We start from the raw sequence: 26,163 nt of genomic DNA, 5'->3' as shown, positions 1-26,163 counted from the left end.
TAGCAACCATTCTTCATAGCTCTTCAAGTTTCAGCTTCTCTATCCTTCCTCGGTCTTTCCGGACTGGGCCATCGTCCCATATCTCCCGCATATTTTCAACGTAGTATCCGAGATTCTATGTATTGGATGTCCCGTTACGGCCCTTCCACTGGCGCCGTCATATCGAAGACTATACAGAAGACCCACTAAAGAGTGAAATACTGCCGAAAGCGTTTGAACACTCCTTAACAGGCCAGAAACCGTCAGATATACTCGGCAAAACCGAACACCAGAGACGATCCGAGTATTAACTCTCTGTGTGGACGATGATTTCATATGAACATTTGGGGTATCGAAAAGCGTTGGGTTGAGCAATTGAAGGAATAAGAAGCGCTGTGTTGGGTAATTTGTGTAACGAGAAGCGAGGCGTTATGTCTTGCGCAGAAGCGGGATATCTATGACGGCCAAACGTGACATTTATTATTCCACACCGACATATCACATTTTTGACTAAAATTGGCTTTCAACTCGGGTGCGGTCTATAGTTTCGTGTAGTGATGTAAAGTATAGGTGCTTGTTCAACACCCGGTATTTGTAAATTGGGGATAAGGGGAATGTACCCGACTTTTACCAACACCGACATTTGCAACACTGACACTCTGGACGAGGGCAGACAACTTGAAGGTCAGATGCCGGCTTGGCACTTCCGAGTTGGTACTGTGCAGCTGTAACGTATGGAAATGTTGGTTCCTCAAGCCGCCAGCCGTGCTGGTACAACCTGGAGCCCTTTCCAACGCACGGTCAACTAACCATTGAACACTGGACGGGTCAGCTGCCTTTGTCCACCATGATGACGTCCGTAAAACTCGAAAACTAACGATTGCATACAGGAAATACTACTTGCTAGTAGTTCAATCACAAAAGAGAAGAACTAGATCAAGTTCAGACTGCAGTCCGACGTCCGTACGTGCACTATTGTGCCTCTAGTACGTCGTAGTAGTATCTATCACATTGACTAATACCTGCTTCTTGTAAGGTTCCATAGCCATTCGGCTGGGATTGACTGTTCACAATAGATACAGTCATGACTTGTCAATTAATAAATCCAGCCTCCTGACCGTGATAAGATTTTAGTGTCCCGCGATTTCGGTGTCGTGAAATGTCGGTGTCCTTAAAAATTGTGGCGCCCTTTAGAAAGTGTCGGTGTTGAGCGTGAACAAGAAAATTGGTGCTAAAAAGATTTCGGTATTCAAGAACATGCGCTACACTTTACTTTGCCCGCTACTTATCAGGACCGCACCAAATAGAAGGCCAAAATGCATCACTAAAGGTGGAAAAAACGAAATATTGGTGTGGAATAATAAATGTCACGTTTGGCCGTCATAGATATCTGGCGAGAAGAGTCTTTTATGCTGTGGCAAAGGGTTCTGTTTGGCGCTGAGATGCCTTGTATGGTATACGGAAATCTGATGAGGGTATAAGAAGAGCTATCAAGTTCCTTTCGCAGATCTATGGGATACAGGGACTAATCATTCATAGCCCACCTCCAAACGATTACGCCTGCATCCGATGCGCAAGCTCCTCTCACTAATCACCGCAGCCTCCCTCGCGACTTCAACACTCGCCCACTTCAGCATCTACGGCGTCTGGCTGAACGGCGAGTTCCAAGGCGACGGGCGGCACGTCTACGTACGTCCTTCTCTTTCTTTCTTTCCTACTTTCCAATCCATCACCAGAGCGCTCACCTAATCGCCTTCGCTTTCTACTTTTCTTATCCAGGAACGCACCAAGGTCCACTGGGAACTCAACCCTCCCTACTACAACTCCGACTGGGCGTATATCGCGTGTAACACCCTAGGACACCGCGCGGTTCCCAAATGGATTGAGGTCAAAGCTGGGGATACCTTCGCGCCCGAGTGGTACTGGTGGGAGCGAGGCGATTATACCGCTGCAAACCATCTCGGACCACGCAAGTATCCTCTTCACCCCTGTCAGTGATATACCTCAACTAATCATTTTGTTTGATTTTAGTCCTCGTACATATGGCACCAGCCGTTCCCGGACCGACGGGCGTCAACACCCCCGGGATCTGGACAAAGCTCTACCACTATGCCTACAACACCACGGACCACAAATGGTCCAACCAATACTTCAAGTCCGACGCCGAGTCGACTAGAGGCCACCACTTTATCACCATCCCCGACGTTCCTGCGGGTGACTACATCATTCGGTGTATGTCTTCTTAAGTTGTCTTCCACGTTGAGATTTAGCGTAGTCGGGAGACTGATTGACCATGACTTCTTGTATTTTGTTGATGATAGCTGAGATCATCGCACTCCAAATCGCGGATACACCCTACGGCGCGCAGCATTACCCGTCCTGCGTCCAGGTCAGGGTTACGACGAATGGGACAACCGAACTTCCAGGCGGTGACAGCTTCCCTGGTGAGTACTTACACTTAACACTTTCCCCACCCTCCATACCATGTCCATTTCGTGACCGGATGGTTAAATTAACATCTAATACTCTTAAAACTAACGTTCTTCTTCCCCCAAAGGATCTTACGTCCCCGGTCAACCCGGCCTTCTCTGGCCAACAGCAGATGAGTCCGATCCCGCCAAGTATCCTATCCCTGGAGGGCCTGTATGGGAAGGGTCGCCTGGTGGAGGAATCTACGGCTTAAACGCGTAGCATAACGTAGTATTACATACATCTACATGTCACACTTCCAATCAATTAGAACCCAACTCCTGTGCTTAGCTTTGCAAAGTCGACGTAGTAGTGACAGGAATGGATAGGATTGGGCCTTCCATTCAGTGCTGAGACTGATGAGAATTCTTAGGCTGGCTGTGCCGGTTCTAACTTGTCTTCCGCTGCCAAAGAAACTCGCTTCCTTCTACCGATCGTTTGGCCTGGAGTTAAAGTCCCTCTTTACCACTGATCTCTAGCCCGAGTCTTCACGCTACCCGCCCCTCCTTCGCTCCTTCTCACTGAGGACTGCGAAACTCGAAATCGGAATGACAGCTACCTGCGGAGCTTCTCGAAATGGGAATGGGAGCCATGGGGACAACTCGCAAACGCAGCGTTCGTCATGAACGAGATCCTGACGCCAAAATAGGGCACCCAGACAAAAAAGAAGAAAGTCTTGTCGCGTTACAAACATCACTCTATTGCGAGGTTAGATTAAGGCTAGATACCTAGTATCCTTTCCATGGGTACTACTACTTTCCACCAAATCATACACCTTATTCTCGCGTGCTACACGCTGCAACCTCCTCCTCACACCCTCTCCACACCCCAATCCCCACAGGCTACGCACCCTCCACACCCCCTCCCCATATCCCTCAAATTACTTACGCACCCTCCCTCACGCACGCCCCAACCCACTCCACCGCTCCCACCCAAACGCATCCTCGATCCTCCTCAACCCCTCGTCTACAACTTCGCGTTTGAGACTGAATGTTAGCCGGACCCAGCCTGTTAAATAGCGGGGTTAACGAATGTGAGTGGCGGTGTCGTGAAAAAGAGAAACAAATGGAGATTAGAGGGTCGATGAAGAGAACGAAGACCGGAAGAGGTGTGAAGTATACTCTCCCCGCGAGGGGACAGGACCGTCCAACACAGAGAGCACTCTCCCCAGGACGAATCTCTCCAAAAGACGACATAACAAACGCGAATCTCCAACATGAAACAAGGAAGAACGTACCTGGCTCTAAGAAATGAAACCCCCCTCCCCGCCCAAGTATGACCTTATACTCGTCGGTGAGGTACGAAACGAGCGAGCGTTCGAGGGCGCGTTTTTCTTCGTTCGTAAAGTCCTCTCCCTCCCCTCCCTTCCCACCACCACCCTCTCTCTCCTCCCCTCCCTCCTTCCCATCCTTCCCGCTCTCCCCATCCTCCCCATCCTCCCCATGATCCTTCCCACCCACCAACCCATGCTGTAACCCGATGGACTTTAATTAAACAAAGTCATATTCTATACGTTTTTTTGTTTAAATAACAGATCGATTAATTGAGGCGTTTAAACGGAAGTTTGTGGGCAAATGGCATCAAACCATAGAAAAGAGAATGGAGAATGATTAAACGAAAAGTCAGCATATGAACGTTTGAACGTTTAAAGGAACGATTAATCTGGACGCCAGGTGGTTTGATAAGGATATCGAAGGAGGAACAACAGTGATTAAACATATCGAGTATCAAATAAATGAGGGATTCGGAGAGGGTATGAAAGGTGTTTAAACATCCAAGTCCGTGTCGTTTACACTGCATACCAAGAGGAGCCGTGGCCTGAGAAACTCAGTCAGAGGGCGTTTAAACAAGGGGTGATGTGCAGGAACTCACGTGTGGTTGGGATGAAACCCTGCAAGTTCAGCACGGCGATGGCGGGTGATGTACTCGACTACGTCTTCACCATCAACATACCTCGTTGGTTCATTCGACTGAAGCTCGGAGAACACCCTGGCCACCCCTTCACCAAGCGTCCGATACATGGCAGCTTGCTTTCGAGCAAACGAAGCTTGGGATGCTGGCATTCCGGATTTCCTGGACAGGGTTAGCCACGTCTCCGCCATCTTCTCAAAGCTTCGAATGCAGCGAATGCACTCAATGAGCTTGATTTCCCACTGCTCCCGCCATCGTTCCATATCAGCCTCAGCTCGAAACCAGTGCACACGGTCACCTAATCTTTGTCTCAGTGAAAGATCGAGCATAATTGAGGGCTAGATACGCACCTTCCTCTTCCCATTCTCGAACCTCATCCTCAGTCAGTTTCCCCACCGATCCAAGGCGCCAGATCCATCCATCCTCGATGTCAATCGTCTTCGAGATAGCAGCGGAGGAGCTAGCTGCTGGTGGGTGTTTCGAAGTACCAGTAGCGAAGGAGGTTGAAGGAGCGCTCTTACGCTCTGTCGAAAGGAGATCAGTCGACCTGGCATGACCGGATATCAACGATAGCATCTGTATAGACTTACTTTTTGTCGCGTCACTGCGTCCTGCGGTACCTGCAGCCCAAAGAGACCCGTCAAATCGTCTCGAGTCTCCCAGAGCTCGCTTTGCCATCACTGCGCGTCGCATCGTGTCTTCAATTTTCATTTCGGGAAAGCTGCGAGACAATGTGTCTGACTGAGGATGTCCGAGACCGAGTATAGCATTCCGGTTCGCGTTGTAGAGGTCGATCAACCCCTTCTTTTTGGCTGCCACCCTTGAGATCTGGACGTTGGCACGCGTGTTCTGGTCTTGACCTCGAGCATCGGTTCGCTTGTGGTGAAGGAGGGCGTCCGATGTCTTCACATATTGCTGAATGGTCTTGATTGTATCGAAGGCAACCCCCTCGCGTAGCTTGATCTCGACTTCAGCGAGATGGACGATCTGGAGCTGGGCGTGAAGGTCATGGCTGAAATCCGATGGGAGAAAGAGCCGCTCATCCGAGATATGGGGTTTCGTGGCGAGATGAAGGGTGAGATGTTCGGATATACTTGGCATATGAGTCTTCTGGTCTAATCGCCACGCATCGAGTCGCTTCTTCAAAGCCTTAGTATTGGTTTCAACCTCCTTCTCCAGAGAGGAAAGAGGGTGGTCCTTCAAGGAGGCCATCTTGGTACGGATTTCGAACCTAATTGGGGTCAGCTCAGGACGTGACAGAGTGGCGAAAGGCATACTGCAGGATTTGGATCGAGATACCTTCGTTGACAAAGTTGACGGTGGTATCCATTGTCACCGAAGCCGATCGTGATGTAACATTGGTGGAAGCTAGGAGTGCATCGACGATGGACTGTTGGGATGGGACTTGACAGAACCGGTTAGCCGAGAGAAACGCTGCTGCGCCACCTACATACCTTTGCGCTTCGAGTGGCTATAAACACAGTCGCATTCTTTGCCTTTCACCTCCCGCTTCTCACGATCGAGCTTGTTCCATTCGCCAATTTTGGTTTTATGGAGCTCGCACAGGGCGTGGAAACGGATCTTGTGCTGATGGTATGTATCTCTTGCATCTTTGGTTTCTGACTCCAAGGTCGACGCTATCAGTTTAATGAAGTCAATGAAGTCGTGAGTTGGATACCAGAGCACATAGTAGCCAAGAGATTACACACCCATTTGCCGGAGCTTCTTCCAGTTCCAGTCGCTGAAGAAGTCAATGATGCAGTCCTGCCGGTGACCGTTGTTCATTTGTCGGATTTGAGGACCCAGCTGGTTTAGTTCCACCCATGGTTGCTCCGCTGTTTCGCCGTGGAAGTGACCGATGTGTTGAGTGTACGCCGGTCCAAAGCAATACATACAAGAGTCCTGGTGGTTATGAACATGGACAGCGGGAATGATGCACCGAATACGCTTCACTACGTCGTTCACACCCTTCACGCTGGCTTCCTTGAACATCGCACAAACACGGTCTATGAGTTTTCGGATATAGGCGCATGCAATATCATAAGAGAGGACGACATCATGGGCGATTATGTGATGAGGTGACCCGTCAGGACTAACGATCTTGTAAAGTAGGAGGGCTCGAACAAGCGCCATGTCGGTGTTGGGAAAGCTATCAGCATGCATCAATAACTTCGCCGAGATGGTTTAAAATTCCATTCAGTACTGAACATACCGTTCGCCGAGTTGCAGGTCCACCACAGACTTGATGAAGCAATGAGAGCAATCAATTTTGACGACACCTGTGATGTCCATATTCTTGAACTTCTTACGATCTTGCTTCTCCGCCGCGTTCAGATAGTTGCACGTTGATTTCTATCACACGATATCAGCAATCATAATTGGAAAACAGATACCTATTCAATCACTTACCTCTCCCACATTGTGGTCCAGTCGACCCAGATACGCCTTGTACTCATCGTCGCGAGGGAAGTAGCCACGTCCGTCAAAAAGGGAGCGGTTGAGCGGATCCGTGTTTTTCATGTACCGATTTGCATGGTGGTTTCCATCGGCAGTGAGCTGGAGTTGACTAAGATGCCTTTATGGGTAACAATACGCGACGCGCGTCAGAGAGGTTGTGACTCCAGGGCAGCAACGACACACGTACCTGAACGCGCCAGGAACCCTTTTGGCATTCACATCGGTGTTGACGAAAGGTTCTGGACAGACAGGACAGTGGACAAGGAGATTTCCGGATTGTCGATGTGTCAGGATTGAATCAATTCCATGGGCCTGACCAGAGCGCTTGGTGGCTACCATAACTCGCCAGACTTGCATTGCTACGATGAACTGAGGGTATATATTCTGTACTCCTCCAATTAGGCCCATCATATCACAGCATCCAACAAACAACATACCGGAATGCGATCGGTGAACACGTTATCAGAGAGACGGCGTAAAGCGGAACAGAAATCGTAGGCTGAAGCTTTGGCTTCTAGTTGAAGGAGGTGGAATAGGCGAAGCACTGCGAATGAGAACGCTGTTCGAGGGAGGGTGGGTGTTGCAGGGAAGAAACCGGACTTCATGAGCTGGGTTACGCGATCGTGGATTCCTTGACAGTCGCAAAAGGCAGCGTGAACTTTGTGGATACCGTTGACATCCACCAAAGTCAAGGTGACCTTGTTCGAGGGTGTCGAGCAACGGCCACCATCGCGCGCATGGCCCAGTATGAATGTCGATTTGGGTTGGATTTCCGAAAGGTCTTTGCGCTCGAAGTACTGGTTTTCGGGGTTCCAGATGCGCGCCCAATGGAGGGGTTGGTGTCGGTGGGCCGTTGCAAAGCAATCGATACAAGCTAAAGGGTAGAGGACGCAGTCAGAGCAGCCGACATGTTGTTTGCCGCGTCCGCAAGCACAATCATCCACCGTGTTGGCCGTCGGATTGGTTGCTTCGAAGAAAAGTGTGGTTAGGCGAGGGAGCGCAGCTTCAAATTCATCAACGAGAACAGTGGTCTAAGGGGAGATTAGCCTGTCACAACTCACATCTTCCTTGGCTTCAGAATGTACGCACCTGCGAACGAGTGGGTTCGGGTTTGGGCTGTGCATCACCCTTCAAATTGCTTTGAGGGTCCTGTTGTGCGAGGTTGTTCGATGGTTCTTCTGCGGTTGGCGTGGCCTGTTGGGCTGGGAGGCGAGAGTTGACGTACTGGAGAAGTGAAGGAAGTGTTGAGGAGGTGACAGTGGTTCCACGAGCAGATATTGACAGCTCGTCGGCAGAGCGGGAGGGAGAAGATGGAGGAGACGAGCTTCGTTCAGAGTTGGCTGAATTTTGGATAGCGTGTATAGCCCTTTTGAAACGAGCGACGCCAGAGCGGGAGGCCATGGCCCACGAAGGCTATAGCATCAGCTAGGTACTGAACAGGTTACGGTGAAACTCACCCGTAGTATCCCTTGAGCTCCAGCAGCTCCTGGAAAACGCCGCCTAGACCGACCTATCACATGGCGAGATTGAGGTTAAATTCACCCCTGACAATTTCAAGTTGGCCGCCGTGTGCAACCGTTACAGCGATAGCGACGCCCAAAGGCGACCGGTCATGATTGTGGATTGGAGGGATACGGCAAATATCCAATCCGACGTCGCGGCAACCTACCCAATGTGCGGGCCGGGGCTCTGGCTATTCCAAATCCGTCGTGTATGTATGACATCATTGAATTCAGTTCGGGGAGTCGGGACGCGTCCAGCTTGAAAGTCCTCCTGACTACCCAATCTCTACTCCTAATGGCTGATACTTTACCAAGGTATCTCTAAAGACTTTCTCTATTGAATTAAGAAATAAAAACGAGACACTCGACCTACTGCAGGATACCAGGCCGATTGCCCATGTGATCCACTCCCTGCGGCGCGCCTAGGGAGCGGGTCACCTGATACTGATGTCGCACATCAATTAATGACGACATATCATGGAAGGTCACGAGAAGTTGGTCAAAACTCGGGTCGAATTCTCGTGACTTTGCTGGCCGGATTTCTGCAGTTGGCTTCTCAGTTCAATCAATTCATTCCAGCTAGTCTAAGCATAGGTAGCATATGCGATGTCCGGACGGGCTCCTTGGGCGAGATAGAGTAGGGAGCCACTAAGCGTTCCATAACCAAACTGGATTCGGAAATCTGGCATCCCCTTTGAAGTAGAAGGCGTGAGCTAACGTTCACAAAGGCAGTGTCCTAGTTTTGTTATGTCAAAGGTTGACAGAGTTAGTGGCCCGAGTACAGACATTATGGCCACAGGTAGAGCATGTTTAGCTCTCTTATCACGACATGGGCGTGCAGCAAATTAAGCGCCCAACGTACGCCAACTCATATAAGTAAGAATAAGAGATTTTGCACCGCGGGAGTTCTGGCCAATCTTGATAAGATAAGACTGCCTCTTGCCACCCGTGTTTGGACATTCTGGAATTATCACATACTTTGAGCAGTTTGCATCCACGGTTCGAAATCACGTCTAGACTGAGCCGGCCCTAAAGCAATAAGCGCCCGACGTGCTCGTAACGCCCAGCCTAATGTGAGATTCTGATAGCAGCGGTTGGTCTGTATCAAAGCTCATGCGTCATAGAATGCCACCTATGTGTTTTCTCCAACATGCTTATTGATGTAGTGCTTAGGGAAATAGGCTAGGACTCTAGGTGGAGGGGAGCATCGGTATATCTAACTTAGCACTGGCCTGGAGCAGCATCACTGCCACAGTGTTGTGATAGTAGATAGAAAACTCAATGATATTCGAGATTATATACCAAGTAGAATACTGAATGAATAAGCAATTGGAGCGCATAAATAAGCGCTGTGTAAGCGCTCGAAGCAGTGTCCGAAATATCGAAGTAATCAACACCAAATCTACTAAGCTACGAGTCAGCAAGTTGGAGGAATCAGTCAGCTACGAAATAATTCTACAACACTCCTCCTATCTTGAGATTAAACCGATTTCGTGTCTGAGGTTTTGGTGTTGGTGACGAGGCAGACCCTTCTTGAATATGTCTGCGAGTTTTTTGGTGGTTTGAATGGGTGACGGAGCGACGGTGTTTTGCTTCTTCGAGCTCCCCAGACGACTGCTCCACCGGCTAGCACCACCACATAGCCGCTAATCGACCTCCTGTCGATGTTGATAGCCCAACCTGCGTCCGTAAAGACGTAGAATACATGGGTGAGTTCGCAAGAGATGCGTCCAAGCGTCTTGATAATGAAGTACTGACCGAGTTCTTTGTTCGATTTGGTCGTTTGCAGCGTCAGTGGTCGAATGCTGAGATGATATCGTCGACCCAGACGAATAGAATCGTATATCCTTCGTCGGTCCATCGAAGATAGCAACAGGAGTCGGTATGGAGTCGAGTAAAGCCGAGTTCTTTGAGTTTTGAGTAGATAGAACGTTTGAGAACGCATACCCCGACGGTTCCATCCTCATAACCCGGTGGCTGCCTCATATAAATGTCCTCCCTCAAACGCCCGTGTAGGTAGGCTCCTTTGACATCTAATTGTCGTAGTTTGAGGCTTCGGATCGCAGAGACGCCTAAGACAGTGCGTAGGGTGTCGAATCGCATAACTGGGGCAAAGACGGAGTCGTAGTCGTAGTCCTGGCCTGGAATTTGCGAGAAACCCTGCGCTACCAGCCTTCCCAGCGTCCTGGCGCGCTCTATAGAGCTTTAGAAGCAAAGAACGTTCGAAACGTCCTTTTCCCAAGGTGACGTTCTCTGGAGGCTTGAGAGCACTGTGCGACGCTACTACGACGCTCTCTGGGATACAGTATGGTAGGGTCGTCTTTGTCACTTGTAGACGTAACCGACATCCCTCAAATAATGTACCTCAGCTTTACATCTCGTGACTAGTGATTCTTTTGCTGACGCTCGCAATGGGTGATTGGAATTTGCGCGCTTGGGCGCCAATGTTGAGATCGTCAACAGGTTCAATTTGGTGAGTGCCCTCGTTCTGGTTGACTGTGGAGGCGTGAGCTAACGTTCGCAAAGACAAATGTCAGTGTTTCGTTACACGAAAGGCTGACAGAGTTAGTGGACCAAGTACAGGACATTATGGTCCCAGGTAGAACATATTGAGCCTTCTTATCGCGACATGGGCATGCAGCAAATTAAGCGCCCAACGTACGCCGACTCATACAAGTAAGAACTAGATTAGATATGGCTCGAAAATATATCTATTATCACAATAGAACTTCGGCGATGATGTTCCTCTATCTACTCCATAATCTCGAAAAACCCAAACCACTCGTGCCCATTACTAACTGCCTCATTCTCCGCCTCCTCAACTTCTTCTCCCTCGAATAGCTCCTTGAACTTGGGCGCATCGGCCGCCCTTGCCCTCTCTTCTTCGTCATCAGGAACCCGAGTTGCACCAATAGGACAAGTCCTCCAAGGATGAAGGCCTCGTCCCCAAGGGGCACCTATCTGCGTGTACTTGCCAGCTAACTCGCGCAAGCGGTAATACTTTGCGCCTTGCAGTGGAAGGGTGATCATACGGCGCTGGAAACAGTTTGGGTACTTGGACTTGCTGCGATGACCTGGGTGAATACACTGAAACAGTGTTAGATCGAAGGCAAGAGAATATGACAGTTGAACTTACAATTCCACTGTAGCGCCCGATGTTGGCAAAGTCGGTCTTTCCGAGGTCGAGTTGAATGTCAACAAATTCGTGACCTTGATAGTGGCGAGGAGGCTTTGGGCCAGCCCAATCTTTAGCAGTCTTTCGGATGTTCCTGGCCAAGAGCCTTCGACGAGAGAGAATCTGGTCGGTGCATTGCTGTTCAAAGGTGCGTGGATCTTCGAAGTTCATGGAGTTGGATGATGATGGGTGTTTGGACAATGGATTCTATGGGCTACTTGAGGTGGTGAATAAGTCAGAATGGACTTCACCTGAATTCGTTCTACTGTCGTAGATGGACCCCTGAGCATGGGAAGTCTGTATGGGAAGGGCTTGGTTAGCGTCACTTGGCCTACGCAATCTGTGCGGCTCCCTGGGGAGTGATAGTAATACCGGGTATCCAACGGAATATGTGATAAGATTTTTCAAATTCGGCAACAGTACTTCCTATTTCAAAATCAATGTGACTTGATGCGTACCTTGACACCACACCAGTTGAATTTCCGAGTTTCCCAAGTCCCGAGTCATTCAAATTCCCTCTTTCGTTCTAAGGTGCATGTGGCAGGACTCTCGGAATACTCAATGCCGTTGATTTTGAGTATCTAAGCGCTCACGACCGCACCAGATAGGGACTTGGGAGGCAGGATCTATGGATCTGCTGACCCTTCATCTTCAGGAACATCGATGATAGCAGAATCAACATGCCATCCTTGGAAAGCAATCATCGTCTTGGTTAGGCCTTGAGTAGTTACACATGCACCCGGGACGCGACTTGAGAATGGAGACGAGATCTAGGAGTTTCTGTCAGTATTTGTTTGTTTCCCAGCTCGGAACAGGTACCGACTCACTTCTATGTGTGACTACACGGCTTCCAGCTCTCTTTCCAACCCCCATCTTCGTCGAGTCCTCATCTCAGTCGTCTTTCTCTTTGTTTCCTGGCACCATGGCGCCTCCTACCCTTCCACACATGACTCCAGCCCAACGCGAGCACGTCACCCCATATCTCGACCGTTTCCGCGAGTGGCTTGAAGAAAACAACCCTAACGTTGTCGATCGTCATGCCGGCACCACTAAATGGATGAAGGGCTCAGCACGCGAGATCATGAAGAGCGAGCTCTTTGCTGAAGCGATGTTAGGTGACAGGTCTATGTCAGAGACCGAGAATGTGAGTGTCGTAGCAGGCGACTGTGAATAGCATTTACATTCACCTTTAGGATATCTTCCAGTTCTTTCGAAATTGGAAGAACAACAAGTACAAGAAGGAGCTTCTTGCTTCTGGACGTCTCAACCGTAATGCACATTCCTCCACCGGCCCCAGTACCACTCCCTCTCCTGGCTCTCCTTCGCGGGTAGACACATCAATGAAGGACGCGATGCGCGGGCTCCTTCTTATGGAAGGTGATTTACCCGTGAAGGAGTTCTTCTTCCTCAACAACCCCCAGGCTCTACAGAAGGCCAAAGACGCTGTCAAGAAAGAGCTGCCGGACGCTTCAAACATCGTGGTTGTTCAAAAGGCTCGAAAGCGTGCATGGGGTGACGCAGACCAGTCTTTTTGGGCGAAGAGAAAGCGAGACATTGAGAATGATGTCAAAAGGTATGTCGGATCAGGGCTCTGATAGCGTGCTATTGCTGACCAGATGGCTCCTCTTCAGCAATCGTGCCATGTGGCCCCACCTGCTTCGGGAAGCCATTCAACAGAATATCGATCGGGGCGTGGTTGGCTCGGTGGTTGTGGGACTTGCATATGCGATGCGAACCGAGTCTAATGGCTTGGAGCATGGGATGTAAGTGACCGTCCATTCTCGTCATCCTTGTACTTACAACCTCAGATTGTATGCAGGCTATGATGCGCAAAAGGAAGGAACCCTTGAGCACGAACTACCTGAACATAAAGAGGTGGTGAAGATCTGGCAACGGCATGCAGATCGAGTCTTACCGAGTGCGTTACTCTGTTTGGATTGCAGATTGAAAAAGCATGACTTACGGAATTATGGACTTTGCCCAGTGTTATCTAATCGATCCGCCTTTGACTTCGAAAGGAATCTGGAGGGGAAACTCATCATTCCCGAGCTGAACATCGGCGAAGTCAAGGGTAACCAAATCATCGAAGTGGTTACATCATATCTCGTGACCAATTGGCGTACGTCGAATATCGTTTTGTCCTGATATCAGTTTCTAATCGACCCACCATGTAGATACGACCTATCCACCTGACAATACCGTACCTTCCATTCCTTGGGCTGCGATAGCCACCTCTCCATCTACCTACTACGACACTGAGCGCTTCCCGATTCCTGCTGGCGTTCTGGGACCCAATTCCCCGAGCAGCTCGGATCTCATCAGCGTGCTCTCTCTTTACAATCATCTCCTCGGATTCCAGAAAGAGGGGAAGTATTTTTGCTTTAGGCATCGTTCGGAAATCCAGGAGCGGTTGGAGGCTATTCTGAAAGGGGCTGAGAACGACCTGGAGAAGGATGACGAAAACGTTGGTGATGACAAGGTGTGTTGTAACCGATTGCTTTTTGCGAGTCGTCACTAAATCCTGTCCAGGTATCAGCGTTGGGATCCTCAGATGCACCTGGCTCTCGCCCAACCTCTCCCGACTCTCCGTCTCCTTCCATCGAACCAGCACGCCTTACCGATCCCAATCTCACCAGGATGCAGAGTACGAACGCTGCCACTGCTCCTGCTGCTGGATCTCAGCCAGTACCCACCAATCTCGCCGTCCCTAAGCCAAATAGTGGACCGGCTACCATTTCCACCTTGGGCCATGACAGTACAGGTGGTGTCCCTTTGCCCGTGACGTCCGCTCCGGACCCCATTCCCCCAACGGGTCCTGTCGCGTCTGACACAGCACAAGACTCGCCTCTCGCCATCGCCAAATCTCCCTCCGAAGTTCGCCAGGTCACGCAAGCCACTCCATCCAAGGATCCGATCAAATCTTCGAAGTCCAAATCGTCGAAGAAAGGGGCTTCGTTGGCGGATCGTACCATTATGGGGACGATCACCAACGTTGCAGGGTCGGATGTCACGGGCAGTGGTACCGGAGGCCGTCGCAGCGTTCGTGCTCGTACTCAAGTCCAGCATCGGCCAACCCTCGTTGCCGGTGGATTGAGGTCTCCTAAGCGCAAGTAAGTCGTCAAATCTGCGTTGTGAATGGACCTGGTTGACCTAATCCCTTTTAGGCCAGGTTGGAGCTTACCTGGTGGCCCCGTCGTTCCTTTCTCCAAGAAACGGTATGTTAGCTTACTTTGCATATCGTTTTCCTTCCTGATGCACATATTGATTTATAGCATCGCGGAATCTGAGCCCGAGAACCCCCAGACGCAGGGAAAGCGTCGCCGTGTTTAATCGCGATAGCGCTGTTCGCCCCTTAACCGACTTTGTTTGTCTTCTTCTCTCCTTGTACCACATTTCACCGTTTAATCGCGATGATTAAACGCTCTCTTGCTTTCTTTTAAACAAACCTTATCTATTCTCCCTCCCTTCCTTTCTCGGTGATACCGTTTAAACACACCTTTTTCGATTTTGGCTATCCCTTCATGCTGTTTAAACATGCCCTCTTCAGCCGTTTTGACCTCCTCTTGCCTTCCTTTAAACGATCATTAATCGGTCGTTTAAAAGCATACCCTATTCATTGTTTGACCCGTTTTGACTCTTTGCCTTCGTTTAAACGTTCATTAATTGTTCGTTTAAAAGCATACCCTATTCATCGTGCCTATCCTTTAGAGTACTTGTGTTTAAATGTCTTCAATTAAACTATCTGTCATTTAAACGAAAAATCGTATAGAACTGGGCGAGGATTAAACAAAGGCCGTCGTACTTTTGACCCATCCCCCCCATGATCCTTCCCGTCATCACTACCCTTTTCCTTCCCACCCACCAACCCATACGCATCCACCCCCAACGCACCAGCAAGCTTCCTATTCCCCTTCAACCCCTCCCTCGTAAAAACCACCCTCCCAAAATCGACCATAACGAAATGCCCCGCGTTAGATGGGATGTAGGGGACGCGGTGAAATTTAAGCCACGATGCTACGTGTTCGTATGCGCGTTGGAGGAGGTGGGTGTTTCGGTCGATGAACCATTCGAGAGTTGATTTAGGCGTGGCCGTGTCGTTCTCCGAGTTCATGTTTGAGTGCTTTGAGTTTGAGTGGGTGAAGGAAGAGTCCAGGTTCGAGCTAGATTTGGGGGTGCAGTTCGTCGTCGAGTTTGGGTTAGAGGTAGAGGCAGAGGTCGAGGTAATGGTAGACGTAGACCCAGAAGACCCAGAAGACGGCGCAGACCCAGGCCGATCATCCAACAAAACCTCCCACAACCGCGCTGCAGGCGCCGAAACGAGCATGAATAAACTGGTGGCTAGCATACTCTTCAATAAATCCTATAATGGAAAACTTGTTAGAACTGCGTAACGATTTGGTTCGAAGAGGGTGGGCTTCGCATAAGGATTTGTTTCGAAGAGGATGATGAGAACTGCGTAAGGAATTGTCCCTTGAGGAGGACAGGAACTGCGTAAGGAATGGTCTCGAGAATGAAAATGCAGCGTAAGGAAGCGTCTCGAAGAGGAGAACTGCATAAGGATTCGTTTCGAAGAGGATGAAAATGCCGAGTAAGGAATTATCTCTCGAGGATGAGAACTGCATAAGAAACTGTCTCTCTCTCGAGGAGAAAAGGAAACTCCATAAAGACCACCCTCAAAAACCGATCCAAACTCACCTTGTTATACGAGAACAACACACCCGCACGGAACCCATTACAATTAAAGTCCTTCGACATGCCGTAGATCATGTGTACGCGGTTGGGGTTTATGGCGATCGTGGTCGGCTTTGTGTCGGCGTCGGCGTTGGTGTTAGGGGGGTCGTCGTTCAAGTTCGAGTTCGAGTTCGAGTTCAAGTCGGAGTCAGGGCTAGGGCTATCACCCGTCGAGCACATCGCCGAAGGGACAGTGATTGAGGACAAGTCGAACGAGAGTATACTCCTAAACCCCTCCGGCTCCCCCACATCCCCACTCTCAAACCTCGACAACGCGTAAATCTCGTCCGAAACCAAATGTAAATTCCACTTTTCGCAAAACGCCAAGTAGGCTTCTACGACTTCTTTAGGATAACACCTCCCCAAAGGGTTGTGGGGGTTACACAACAACACCGCCTGCACCTTTACCCCGCGTTCCTTTTCGCGGAGAAAGGCCTTGGTGAGGTAGACCGAGACTTCGGATGGAGTGAACATGGAGGAGAGGGGGACGTCCACGCCCACGACGGGTATACCGAATTGGGTGGAGAGGGAGAGGTCGAAGCCGTGGTAGTAGGGTGTTACTAACATCAGTGCGCCTCCTGCTGCCTCCAATACCTCTCCTCCCCCTCCTCCCCCCAATACCTCCCCACCCGCACCCAATCGCGGTGGATCAATCAAAGCTCGAGCCAATTGAGAGATTACGGAGAGCAAGCCGGAGCCGAGGATGAGGTGGTCAGGCATAACAGGGATGTGGGGGGAGAAGTATTTGTTGAAGACGTGGGAGAGGGCGTGCCGGAGGGGCGTGGAGCCGTAGAGGGAGGAGCCGTATGTGAAGTCCTGGTGGGAGAGGTGAGATCCAGGTCAGGTCAGGTCATGTTTTGGTTATGAACAGGAGAGAAAGGTGGTGAGGGTCGGAGGGAGGGATGAGAGGACAGGGCGAGCGGGAGGAGGGGGACGAAGAGGAAGGTACGAGGAGGAACACGAGAGGAAGGTACGAGGAAGAGCAGGAACGAGGGAAGGACAGAGAGGGAAACGAGGAGAGAAGGACACGCACGACTGCTTCCAGCTTTAACCTCTCATCGAACAAATCTCTTAGTTCGTCCCACATTAGGCTGTTCTCAGCTACCGCCTGCGGGTGTTTTGGTTCGCGTAGTATATCGGGGTTGGCGTTGTACATCGGGGTTGGCGTTGGCGTTCGTAAAAGATCAGAGTTGGATGTCGAGGACGGGACAATGTTCGTATCGCGTTCGCATGCGGTTGGACCGTGGTGTCCGAGGGGGCGGATAGGGTTCGAGTTGGAGGGTCGGGTGGATGGGTTCGAGAGAACGGATAGCGTTAGAGTCGAGGGATCAGATAGCGGTAGATTTGGAGAGTTCGGATAGCGGTAGAGTTGGAGGGCGTGGATGAGTGGGTCGGAGAGATCCGAGGTGGGAGTGGAGGAGAGCGTTAGGCACCTCCAGAGGAAGGAGAGGAGAGGGACGTACGAGGTTTACGACGCCCTATTCCACCGAGGGGAAAGTTGGAGGAAGAGGTGTCGTGGCGGGAGGTGGGTCGAGCATTGATTCACGACGGGTCGAGCGTAAGGGTATCACATCGGGTTGAGCGTAAGGGTAAGTATCACGTCGGGTTGAACAGAGTCGCATCAAGATTCAAGAAGTTTCGCGTCGAGGAGAGTCGTATAGGATACAGAAAGCATCATTGGATATCGGATGTCACATCCCACCAGGACAAGATAAGATTAAGATTGCCAATCAGCATCCTACCAAGCACCCATAGCTCCCCAACGCACCTTGGGATTCCGCTCAGGATGGTACGCATCCCCCATATGCTTCTGGACGTGGTACATCTTCTCCCCGTCGACGAGGCGCTGTTGGCCGTATTTCGAGAGGGTGGGGGCATTGGCGCTGGCTTTGACGGAGGATTGGTTGGTACTGGTCATATCGTGGGTGGAGGCGGTCGTATCGATTCGTCGTTTCGGGATGGTATGGAAGAGCTAGTAGGTCGGTGTGGTTGACGAGTGGGGTGTCGCTGAGATACTTAGATAAATATAGAAGAGAGATGTTCCGGGAGCATTCACAGGTCTTGGTCATCCAAAACGTTCCAGAATCCCATCCGTCTATCCATCGTGACCTCCACTGCGAGCACGCAATGCTTGTCCATAACTTGACTACATTCGCAACCCCTCCCACGTCCTCTTCTCCATCTTCTTCATCTACCGTGGCGTTCCATCCTTTTATAATCGCCGTTAGACCACGAAATACGGCTGGAATAAAAGTTCAAGGAGAGTAGAGGATGAGGATGAGACGCCAAGAACACGACAGGGTTCGGACGCGGACGCAGACGCAACTCGAACATCGCGCCCCGCCCGGTCCGAGAGGGTTGAGCCTTGATCCCATCAGTCCGGTTTTTAGCGTCCGCTGACGTCGACGAAACGGCAAAAGAAGAGAGTCGGTCGCGCTGTTCGTGTTCTTCGTCAGGTCCTCAATCGCGTCGAGTCGCATCTTGCTTCTCGTGTCGTCGTCGTTCGTCTACGCGTCTCGGGAGTGATACGACTATGCTACCTCGTTCGGTTCTCCTACGGTATATAGGAGCTAGCGCTGCACAGCGCCGTGCAGCGCTTCATGTGCAGCGGCGGTTACTCGCCTCTTCCTCGTCCTCTTCTGCCTCCTCGTCCTCATCTCCCTCGACAGACAACAAGACCTCCCAAACCAAACCCCCCACCAAAACCACCACCGCCGCAACCCAACAAGAAAAATCCTGGCTCACGAAACAAGTGCAGGCCTCTCCAGTCGCGAAGAAGGTGTTTTTGGGGTTGGCGCGGGTACTGGGGTATGGGAGTCCCAAGCAGAACGCGGCGAGAAGGGCGTTTGCGTTGTATGAGGAGGTGTGTGCTGTTAGGGCTGATGAGGATAAGGAGTTTTGGCAGCAAGGTGCGTCTCCTTCTCCTCCTCTCCTCCCCCCTTCCGTACTCTACTCTACTCTACTCTCTCTCTCTCTCCTAAGAAGGAAGAAAGTAATGCTAATTAATTCATTACATCTCTCACAGGCTGCTACCTCCCACCCACCTTCCAATCCTGGTTCACAATCACCAACCTCCACATCTGGATGCTCACCGTCCGACTACGCGCGCTCCCGCCCGAGCACGGGAAGCACTACATCCAAGCCCTCATCGACCACTTCTTCCTCGACATCGAGGACCGCATCCGGGACGTCCTCCAGCCCAAGGAAGTTCCCAAACCACCCTACACCTTCCGCTCGGACTTCTACATCAACCCGAACGAAGTAGTAACGAAGGAGGGAGTAGGTAAGAAAGTGCTGGCGAGGACGCCGGATAGGATCGTCACGAGGCAGATGAAGATTTTTAAAGAGCAGTGGGCGGGGATGGGGTTGAGTCTGGACTTGGCGATGGTGGAGGGGGATATGGAGATGGCTGCTGCGGTGTGGCGGAACCTCCTCGGTGCGCGTGGGGCGCAGGGGATCGAGTACCCTTCACCCCATCCTACATCGAACCCTTCACCCCATCCTACATCGAACCCTTCACCCCATCCTACACCGGGGTCCACATCATCAATGGACTCACCGGTAGGATCCACTTCAACGGACCCACCGTCCGGACCGACACCGCGAATCCGCCGCGCAGTAAACCTCGTCGGCGGCGAAGTCGTCAACGTCTCCAAGATCGACCTCGAGAAAGAGTCGACGACGGATGATGGATCGGGTGTACATGATTTCCCGCCGCAGGAGGTGGACAAGTATTTGGCGTATCCGGAGGTTATGTGTGATTTGACTAGGTGAGCTGTCTGGGTTTTTTGGTGTGCGGGGGATTTGGGGGTTGGGTTTTGTTTTCGTGGGCTTTCACTTTTCGATGTTATCATCTCGTTTGCCCCGTCATCTTCTTCTCCCAGTGGTCGTAGCGCCGTTGGATGACGGGCGCCCTTTCGTCGTTGTGTCTTGTTGTATAAGTCGGGTTGTTTGCTCTCTCTGGGCCAGGTCTTCGAGTCGAGAGTCTCGCTATTCCCATTCCTATTCCCGTTCCCATTCCCGCCGCCTTACTTTCCTTTTCCTCTCGCATTCCTACTTCCCGCCCTCTTACTTCCCATTCCTACTCCCCACCTTCTCCTTTCCCGCCCTCTTACGTTCTTCCCGTACTCCTTACTCACCTCCCCCACACAGATACATCCGCCGCGAACTGAAACGCCTCGAGAGCGTGCCCGACCACGAGATCTTGCGCGGGGACTGGACAAAGTTGAAGTTTGGGAATGTGTATTGTCGGAAGTAGCAAGTAGGGAGTGGCTTAAGGGTGGTGTTGGAGTGAGCCGAGTATGAGGGTCGTAGTATAGTAGAAAGGGTGTGGTGGTGGTGGTGGTCACTTGACGGAAGGCTTGCCCGTTCGTGTTTCGTGTTTCTGCGAGAGAAAAAAGTATGTCAAACCCTACTTACTTAGATGTTACCTTATTTCCCGATGATTGTAGGCACCGCTTGATAATATTTTGCTTGGATGTTGATTAGAATTTGGACATTCAACATTGCTCGCTCAGACTCTGCAGTCTGGTTTATGAATGTGCAAGCGCTAGGGTCTTTATGAATGTGCAAGCGCTAGGGTCCTCGATGCTCTTTTCAAGTCCAGTAATCCTTTAGCTGGATACTATACCATCCGAGCTGGGCGTGATCTCACCTGATAGTATGTACCTCGCCACCGTTAAGGGCTCGGGCGAACGTGGATAACCTTCGATCACCACAACCCCCGAACGCGAGGTGGCAGGTCGTGCGTGATATCTTTAACTTAAGGAGAAGCTAATATGCTATGTCTTAAATGTACGTCGCGCTCGATACAGACGTTAAGGAGGAGCTCCTCATTCCCAAGTGTTAAGTGTTCTCAGATCCTCAAGGCCCTCTCAGTGCCGGGCCTCAGTGGATCCTCCACTCTGGAGCTGTTGAAGAGCTGTGTATGAGTTATGAGTTATGATTATCGGATGGAGGGGTTGATGATTACTATCAGGAACGAGGAGGGTGTGGAGTCCACCGGCTCTTCTTTGACTTTACTGATGCATCCATCGTCGTCGTTGTTCAGATCTGAGCTCTAGCTGAATCCGACTCGGAGCGCCCGAACTTCGAAGCACTCTTTCAAAGCCCTTGGAGAAAGGGCTACGGGTCGGTTTCAGCTCGATGAGTCGCGAACCATTGAGGGATTTAGGTCCCTTCCCAAGTCCGAGTGTTGCGGACCATGAGAACTTAAAGCTGCCGGATATCTCAGAACAAAGGGACTGGTCGTTTTCCTTTGAACCTCATCCTAGAATTCACCATGATGGACGTAGCCCTTCTTCGAGAGCTCTCGGAGGAATTCAAAAAGATGATAGATGGAGGGATGGCCGAGACAGACATACGCCGCCAGGTATGGAGTTGACATGGTTTACGGCTAAGTAGTAGTGAAAGGAATTGACCGTGCTCTTTTCACTGCAGCTCCCAAGCGACGATCCCAGCGCTAGAACACCCCGTGGGCTTTTCCACTTTTCGATGTTCGACTATGTCCTCACTCTGTTCTCCTTGGGCGGCCTACCTCGTTCGCGTGACACCCCGGGATCACACACCCCTCCTGCCGAAGTTCTCTCCTCCTTCATGTCATGCTTTAACCATTATCCAGAAATCAACTCGCCGGAACATAAGCCCAAGACGACGCTCAAAGTCCTCGATGGTCTTCCTATAATCCTGACCTGGATGGAACGTCATTGTTATCCTATCCTTGACGGCACCTCCACCTCCACTGTTCAGGACAAAGCCGACTTGGCCTACCGGGCCTGTCTGGTGATCTCCTTCATCATGGAGACGTACGACGGCGTGAAGGAGGCATCTCTGAGATCCAACAACTTGAAGCTTGCTGTCCTCGTCCAAAAGTCGTGGGTGATCCCACTCTGTGGGATCGACGGTGAACCGCTCAGGAATCTCGCCGAGCTGGGCCACGACCCAATGCTCCACATTCTGGGCGTCTTCGAGCCTGGAATGCATTCATCAAGGAGGTTTCCTCGTCACAGACGGGCATTGACGGATTTGCTAGGGCGTTCGTGGATAGGGCGCGTCTCTTGGGCAGGATGACAACTCTGAAAGCAAGGCCGAGTGCTATCCCGTCGTGTATTGTAGTATTGGATGCCAGAAGCAAGACTGGAAGGCGAGGCATGGGTTGGAGTGTAAAGTGATGCGAAGGAGCTACCCTCGGTAAGTGCCCGTTTCTTGCGCGCCCTCTACTTAGAGTGGGAATCTGACACTTTCCACCAGTACACGAATCGATGCGGCTCCATTGTGGACAAAGGTCCCGTAGGTTCCACGTCGAGATGGCGGTGTCGCTTTTTCAGGAGAAGGAGCGTACACTTCGGTATAACGCACCCCGCAAGTATCCGGAGTCCGGACAGTCGGTGGGAGGAGTGTATGGTTATGATCGATCTCACAGGACAGTGCGATTCACCTACTGGAAAACCTGTGGTGGACGTGGCCCTCATCGACGACTGGAACAAGGGCGCCGATCATATCATTGGGCGAGGGTGCTCGGCGAATGTTCGGCGCGCACAGGTTCTCGTGGAGCGCTTTCAACAATATCCCTCAGACTGGTAGGACTCTTGATCTGCGCTATCATTGGATACAAGTGTCGGTATCGCATTGAATCACTCACGGAAGTGGAGAGGAACTCGGCGGACGGCTGGGATGTGATCAACAATGTGGTTCTCGTTGAGTACGTGGTCTCGGTTCTCTCGTTGCTGGAATGGGCTTGACTGATGGGACTGCACAGAAGGATGAAGTGGACCCCCGAGACGTTTACCTTCTTACCTTCAAGTACCGCGGGCCCGAAGATTGGATTGTTGGATGAGTTTGGCATGGACAAGATGCTTCAGTCGGCTTTTCCTGGCATTGACTCATCGCTCGAAGGCTTAAATGATCTTTGGTGAATAATCTTGGGCCTCACGTCGTCACCTGGCATGAATTTACATTGAAGTACTTTCACATTGGTGGCCGATCTCCATCCTAATTCGAGGGAATGCCCGATGCTTTACTACTTAGAAGGCTACAGATATACGAATTGATCTTGACCGCAGCCCAATCATTGTCTCGGTAAGCCACCCCTCGTACTCCGCTGCACTAGCGCTATCAAACCCAAAGGTTTTGATGTCGACGACCAACTTCGATAGCTTCGGGAATCTGTGAGGGGGAAGTAAGCGGTCCAGCCTCTCCCAGTCCGTACATGCTTGCAATATCCTCTGCAATTCGTCGAAGCCAAGGGGCTCTGGTGGTCGTGGCGTAGGTTCAACATCAAATAAAGCAAGCATCTTGTCCATCTCCTCGGTGTCAGTTCTCTGTAGCACCAGCGTGAGCTGCTGCAAGTTGGATAACCCATCTCCAAGAGCTAATGTAGTCTCGATGTTGACTCGGTCGTCTGGATCATGGTAGGCGCTATCTTCCAGAGGTTTATCCCCGTCGATGGACATCAAGATGTCAAGGTGTGTGATACGGTCTGAGTAGCAGATAGGTGGGCATCGCTCGGGTTCAACGTTTGAGTGTACTTGCGGAATTGAAGTTTGTTTTTAGCGTTCTGTCAGATGCAGCCCAAAATTGAAGATGACGTACTCTGACGGAGAACCAGTCGGTACAGCTTTGGTGCACAGGTACGAAGCGCCTCGCGTTGAGCGAGGATCTCCCTTGGACCGTCTTGTCGTTCCTGGGTCATATGCTCGTATGATACTTGAACCAGAATGGTTGTGGCATTTGGAAGGATGCAGTTTCGTGCCCTGTTGGAGATCGTCGATGAATGAGTCGTGGCAGTAGCCAGCCTGAGGGCGGAGGAGTGAAGCACTACATAGGATAGCGTCGAGGGAAGGATGGAGAGAAGGTTAGCAATAAAGTGAATGTCCTGTAGCGAATGTGTGGTAAACGATCGCAGTCGTCCTCTGGCAATAATATCCCGACAAGTTTTGGGGACGTTGTCAGATGGGAGTTTTGGGGAGAAGAGGCACAGGTCGGTTATCTCGAGGTCGAGAAGGTGGTCCGCGAGCTTGAGGAGGATGGACACGATAGTCCGCTCGCAAGCAGATCTTTCTTCTTTTGATGGCATTACCCTAGTGCGGTATGGGTACATGTCGAGATGGAGTGAGGTGATGCATGCTGCGAGGCTGTCGTTATCCTGAAGTATGGCATCAAGACCTTCGAGTCTCGCCATTGTTTCGATTTGAGGAGGAGTAATCGGGGAGAAGATTTTGGGAAGGAGGTACAATCGCCAATCTCTACAGACGAGCGCTGCGTTGAGGATTGCGTTCCATGATCTCTCGAACCTTGGCCTACACGACAGAGCGCCGTAGATATCGAGCCCATGGGCAGGGTTGCCCTCGCTGCCGAGTATATCGAGGATTGTACAAATTATTTCGGGTGGTAGACGTTCCTTGGTGGACATTTCGGTGAACGGAAGGGCGAAGCAACAGGATGATTCCCAGTGACGGTCTCGTTTAGCAAAGGAAACATCTCGTGACTCAAGATATCGGTACCGACGAAAAATCCACGAACCGCAAGGTGTGTGAACTTCACGGGTGCTTGAGGCGACGCGCCGGTGTTAGTGGAGAGGGGTGCTACCTATTGGGCTGTATACCCTCCTAGTGCTGTCCATACAGAAGGCAGGATATACAGTATTTATGTCGATGTTTTATCTACGATAGTCGAACGCGGAAACGGAATGGACTTGTACTACTAGGAAGTCCTACCACCTTGGTACCTAGTAATCCACAACGATAGAGACGGACCTGGATCGTAACCCATTGAGTATATGGATAAGCCACCCCTGGAACTCAGCCGCAGCAGCAGTATCAAAGCCGAAGGTCCTGATGTCAACAATCATCTTCGACAGCTTCAAAAATCGCTGAGGAGGAAGGTCACGGTCCAACGCTACCCAATCGATGCATCTTATCAAGATCCTCTGCAATTCGTCGAAGCCCAGGGGTCCGAGCGGGCGAGGCGACGGCTCATCGTCGAATGAGCGGAGCAAGTTATTGATCTCGTCCGTGCCAGTTCTTATCAGCCGGAGTGTGAGTTGCTGTAAGCTGCTTAATCCGTTTGCCAAGTTGAGAGTTGTCTTGAGGTTGATTCGCTGGGAGGTCCAGCGATAGACGCTGTCTTGAACCGGTTTATCCCCGTCTATGAATGCCAGGATGTCGAAGTGTGTGATGCGGTCTGAATAGAATAAAGGTGAACAGCGCTCGGGTGGGGTGGGACTGCTCCCTTGTAGGATGTGAGTCTCGATTGAGGGCTTTGATGTAGGAACTATAGCTAGTCGATATAATTTGGGTGCAGCGATATGGATCATTTTGGTTTCAACCTCTCGCCTTTGCTCGACTGCCTGATCCGAGGCCACTTCAATGAACGCAGTAGTGACATTACCAAGGGGGTCCTCTCGCGATCCGTTTCCAACGGTCGACAAAGGGCTCGCGTTCATGGCCAGCTTAAAGGCGGAATAGGGAAGAGTCACGTAAGATAACATTGGCGGAAGGATGGAGAGACGATTCGAGGCCACAGACATGCTCGGTGGGCTGAGTGATCGCAGTCTACCCTTCATAATGATATCACGGCAGGTACTGGCGACGATGTCTGATGGAAGGCTGTACCCTCGATGTTCATTGGGGAATAGACTGAAGTTGCTTAACCCGAGGTCGAGCAGGTGGTCTGTGAGTTTGAGGAGGATCGAGACGATCGTCCGTTCGCAAGACTGTCTTTCTTCTTTTGATGCCATATCTTCGGGGAAGAAGGGGTACATATCGAGATGCAACGTGGTGACGCTCGCGGCTAGGGCGGAGCTATCTTGTAGTAGGGCATCGAAATCTTGGAGTCTCGCCAGGGTGTTGATCTGAGAAGGAGAGATTGGGAGAAGATTCTTGGGAGGAGATAAGAGCGCCAGTATTTAGAGACCAGCGCTGCATTGAGCATTGCCTTCCA

General features: G+C 51.0%; 8 protein-coding genes across 8 annotated transcripts; 4 read left to right on the top strand and 4 right to left on the bottom strand.

Annotated features, from left to right (window-relative positions):
* Positions 1–826: 826 nt before the first annotated feature.
* Positions 827–2,670, top strand: CC1G_13046 (hypothetical protein; the record flags this gene model as incomplete). The annotated part of the gene is made up of 8 exons (XM_001840029.2): positions 827–834; positions 870–942; positions 1,174–1,224; positions 1,519–1,668; positions 1,759–1,969; positions 2,011–2,211; positions 2,301–2,423; positions 2,537–2,670. 8 exons carry the CDS (start codon positions 827–829, stop codon positions 2,668–2,670), a joined length of 951 nt encoding a protein of 316 aa, XP_001840081.2.
* Positions 2,671–3,346: 676 nt separating this feature from the next.
* Positions 3,347–8,217, bottom strand: CC1G_12134 (hypothetical protein; the record flags this gene model as incomplete). The annotated part of the gene is made up of 15 exons (XM_001840028.2): positions 3,347–3,456; positions 3,686–3,917; positions 4,251–4,266; positions 4,321–4,657; positions 4,710–4,883; positions 4,950–5,590; positions 5,637–5,763; positions 5,814–5,996; positions 6,069–6,508; positions 6,572–6,711; positions 6,769–6,925; positions 7,004–7,200; positions 7,254–7,690; positions 7,751–7,847; positions 7,906–8,217. The coding sequence occupies 15 exons, from the start codon at positions 8,215–8,217 to the stop codon at positions 3,347–3,349; spliced, it is 3,600 nt and encodes a 1,199-aa protein (XP_001840080.2).
* A 4,198-nt stretch (positions 8,218–12,415) lies between these two features.
* Positions 12,416–14,823, top strand: CC1G_12131 (hypothetical protein; the record flags this gene model as incomplete). Its single annotated transcript, XM_001840025.1, has 9 exons — positions 12,416–12,637; positions 12,687–13,066; positions 13,125–13,256; positions 13,302–13,411; positions 13,478–13,612; positions 13,668–13,972; positions 14,023–14,603; positions 14,658–14,708; positions 14,766–14,823. 9 exons carry the CDS (start codon positions 12,416–12,418, stop codon positions 14,821–14,823), a joined length of 1,974 nt encoding a protein of 657 aa, XP_001840077.1.
* Positions 14,824–15,238: 415 nt separating this feature from the next.
* CC1G_12130 (aminotransferase) lies at positions 15,239–18,196 on the bottom strand (the record flags this gene model as incomplete). Its single annotated transcript, XM_001840024.2, has 3 exons — positions 17,993–18,196; positions 16,189–17,040; positions 15,239–15,853 (listed from the first exon to the last, which is right to left on the bottom strand). The coding sequence occupies exons 1-3, from the start codon at positions 18,140–18,142 to the stop codon at positions 15,239–15,241; spliced, it is 1,617 nt and encodes a 538-aa protein (XP_001840076.2). The 5' UTR covers positions 18,143–18,196.
* Positions 18,197–18,757: 561 nt separating this feature from the next.
* On the top strand, positions 18,758–20,482 carry CC1G_12129 (hypothetical protein; the record flags this gene model as incomplete). The annotated part of the gene is made up of 3 exons (XM_001840023.1): positions 18,758–19,133; positions 19,250–19,994; positions 20,377–20,482. 3 exons carry the CDS (start codon positions 18,758–18,760, stop codon positions 20,480–20,482), a joined length of 1,227 nt encoding a protein of 408 aa, XP_001840075.1.
* Positions 20,483–21,505: 1,023 nt separating this feature from the next.
* CC1G_12128 (hypothetical protein) lies at positions 21,506–23,138 on the top strand (the record flags this gene model as incomplete). Its single annotated transcript, XM_001840022.2, has 4 exons — positions 21,506–21,595; positions 21,664–22,258; positions 22,474–22,924; positions 22,982–23,138. 4 exons carry the CDS (start codon positions 21,506–21,508, stop codon positions 23,136–23,138), a joined length of 1,293 nt encoding a protein of 430 aa, XP_001840074.2.
* A 108-nt stretch (positions 23,139–23,246) lies between these two features.
* Positions 23,247–24,634, bottom strand: CC1G_12127 (hypothetical protein; the record flags this gene model as incomplete). The annotated part of the gene is made up of 2 exons (XM_001840021.2): positions 23,247–23,749; positions 23,815–24,634. The coding sequence occupies 2 exons, from the start codon at positions 24,632–24,634 to the stop codon at positions 23,247–23,249; spliced, it is 1,323 nt and encodes a 440-aa protein (XP_001840073.2).
* A 315-nt stretch (positions 24,635–24,949) lies between these two features.
* Positions 24,950–25,984, bottom strand: CC1G_12126 (hypothetical protein; the record flags this gene model as incomplete). The annotated part of the gene is made up of 1 exon (XM_001840020.1): positions 24,950–25,984. One exon carries the CDS (start codon positions 25,982–25,984, stop codon positions 24,950–24,952), a length of 1,035 nt encoding a protein of 344 aa, XP_001840072.1.
* Positions 25,985–26,163: the final 179 nt, after the last annotated feature.

The sequence above is a fragment of the Coprinopsis cinerea genome (assembly GCF_000182895.1).
Source record: "Coprinopsis cinerea okayama7#130 chromosome 4 map unlocalized cont3.4, whole genome shotgun sequence".
Taxonomy (NCBI): domain Eukaryota; kingdom Fungi; phylum Basidiomycota; class Agaricomycetes; order Agaricales; family Psathyrellaceae; genus Coprinopsis; species Coprinopsis cinerea.
This window is presented reverse-complemented; position numbering and strand designations above follow the sequence as displayed.